Below are 2,322 nucleotides of genomic sequence, written 5' to 3'. Positions count from 1 at the left end.
TCGGACGGGCGGCGCTGGGTGTAGACAGGTGGGCGTGGCGACCCAGGTACTGGGCTCAGGGCGGGTGCGGCCCCCACTCCTGCCCCGCGGCCGCCCCCGAGGGCCCGGTGCTCCCGCTCCACCCGCCCGCCCGCGCCTTGCCCCGGGGCTGCTGCGCGTTTTTCCTCCAGTGGGACTCCTTTCTGCTGGGGTCGCTTCGAAGCCGACCTTTTCAAGCTGTTTTCTTCGTTGGACGAAACGTTATTAGGCTGTGTACATTTCAAGGGTCCTGTTTTCTGAACCGTGCCAGCGTTTCCTAGGCCCCCACCCCGCCGCTCCCGGGGTTGGAGCCCCCCAATGCAGGGCGTGCTCCTCCGGCAGAGCGAGGCTGGAGGGCCCACTCCCTTTGTCTCCTTAGAAAATGCCTCTTCTCTCAGACACATTGTTATCTGCAAATCCTTAACCGGCGCGGAGAACGTCCAGGGAACGCTTTGATGCGCCCAGGTTAGCACTGACAGGTGCCACGTGAGCGTCGTCTTAAATCCTGTACGTGGCCCGTGGACGTGGAACCCTGAGATTAATTTCAGTAGCTAGCTTTGTGAATTGTAGGAATTCTTCTTCATTGTCCTTTTTACACAGCCCCTCCCCCTTTTTTGGCAGTGGGACACATCCCAACAGTCTCCCCCATGCAGTCAGTCAGGTGACTCTGCATTCTTACCTTATCTGTGACGTGTCCTAACAAAAAGCGTTCATCTTTGAAACACTAAGGCAAGTAATGAGAAGAGTGAACTTTATTTGACAAAGCCTTTTTATTTTGGTCATTGCTTTTTTTTCCAGTGGGGAAATAATTTTACTCTCCACCAACTGGATTTCCTCTTTTGCAGGCAATTAGAGAATTCTGTCATCTCCACTTGGTTCTGCCTTTTCTGCAGCACTCTTCCAGTCCAGCTACATAAGGAGGCGTCTCAGCAGAGGAGCCTGGGGCATGGAACCCGTGCCATGGGGGAATGAATTCTTCAATAGATCTCTAGTCTCCTTTATTAAAATTAAAGTGTGGTGACTTGCAGAAAAGCGTCTGTGTCTAAATGACATCTTCATGTTCTAGCGTTCGATTTCCTTATGCCTTTGAGCTCCTGTGCTTCCCGATAGACTCGAGTTTTTACCATGTGAGATCCTCGTGCCCGCCCAGCGGACTCTCACTGGGTTCCTTCCACACGTGCTTTACAGATTCCTGGCACCAGGTTAAGTGAGCTCCAGCCTCAGGAGCTCCATGCTTCAGGATGCTGTTACCAAGAATGACTTGCCTCTTGGAGAATTAGTTTGCAAAGCTGGCGGTTAGATTGCTGGTATCCAAAGCAAGTATGTGTAGCATCGTTAAAGAGAAGATTCAGGTTTCCTGGAAAGCAGTTATGGGCTCTCTGCAGTGTTATTTTTCTAATAAAAAACAAATTGCATATGTGAAACACCTAGTGCGTGATGCAAGACCATCACATAGAAGGCTCTAAATCAAGGTGAAGTATTCTTGTTTTTCTGACTGTCATTAAAAGTCCCCATTTGTGTTAGGTGTGAGTGGTGTATCAGTATCTAAACTACAGTTCATTGTAGGTCCCAACCAGCATTCGTTTATTGACAAATGTTTAAGAGCAGCTAGAAATTAACAGAAATACCTATGATTCTTAAATCATGAACATTCCCATAACTGGTATATGTTCAGGCCATGAGAATTTCCAGGCTGATAAATTATTTCACTGTCGTTGCTCAAGACTGCAGGATGATATTCTGAGCTGCATGTTAATTTTGATACCACATAGAAAATAAAAAATAGACATGCTACCATCTTCTGTTCATTGTACCACTGGATTCTGGTACATGTAAAAATCGTACTTAAATGATATCCAAGAAACGATGTATAAAAATAAAACCATGGGCTTTTCTGTTACTCCATTTTATACATGGGGAGACTGAAATGCACGATAAAGGGCTGTACTGAAGCTAGACGAATCTGTGCTGGGCTGGGTTGAGAAAGAAGACGTTTTTAATCTGTAAGTCCGTTTTTGAAAATTTAAGTTTCTACTATATCATTTTAGATATCCTTTAAATTATTTTAGTTGCACTATTCAAAAAGTTACAGCTATTTCAATCAGCACTGATATATTAATATTTCTAAGCATCTCCTATCTAAAACCAAAATCTACGTAAATCCTAAAAGTACCAAGTAGTAAGAGACAACAGAACAAGACACTCTCTTAAAAAAAGGAAGTATCCCATAATAGGAATAAATATGAGGACAAAAAGTAATAATACTTTTAAATTCCTGATTAAACTTTGAACTTACTTTAAAAT

The 2,322-nt window shown here is 44.7% G+C and overlaps 1 protein-coding gene across 1 annotated transcript in view; it reads left to right on the top strand.

The window, feature by feature from the left end:
• LOC116542264 (putative uncharacterized protein AFDN-DT) overlaps positions 1-1,541 on the top strand; it is a 2,255-nt gene extending 714 nt beyond the window's left edge. The window contains exons 3-4 of the mRNA XM_032267100.1: positions 25-66; positions 102-1,541. Of these exons, the coding sequence (XP_032122991.1) occupies positions 25-66; positions 102-247 (188 nt within the window). The 3' untranslated portion in view covers positions 248-1,541. The remainder of the gene's footprint in view (positions 1-24; positions 67-101) is intronic.
• The last annotated feature ends 781 nt before the right edge of the window (positions 1,542-2,322 follow it).

The sequence above is a fragment of the Sapajus apella genome, unplaced genomic scaffold (genome assembly GCF_009761245.1).
Source record: "Sapajus apella isolate SASKATOON/1434 unplaced genomic scaffold, GSC_monkey_1.0 scaffold165, whole genome shotgun sequence".
In the NCBI taxonomy this organism is placed as follows: Eukaryota; Metazoa; Chordata; class Mammalia; order Primates; family Cebidae; genus Sapajus; species Sapajus apella.
The sequence above is the reverse complement of the archived record's forward strand: the minus strand, read 5'-3'. Positions and strand labels throughout refer to the sequence as shown.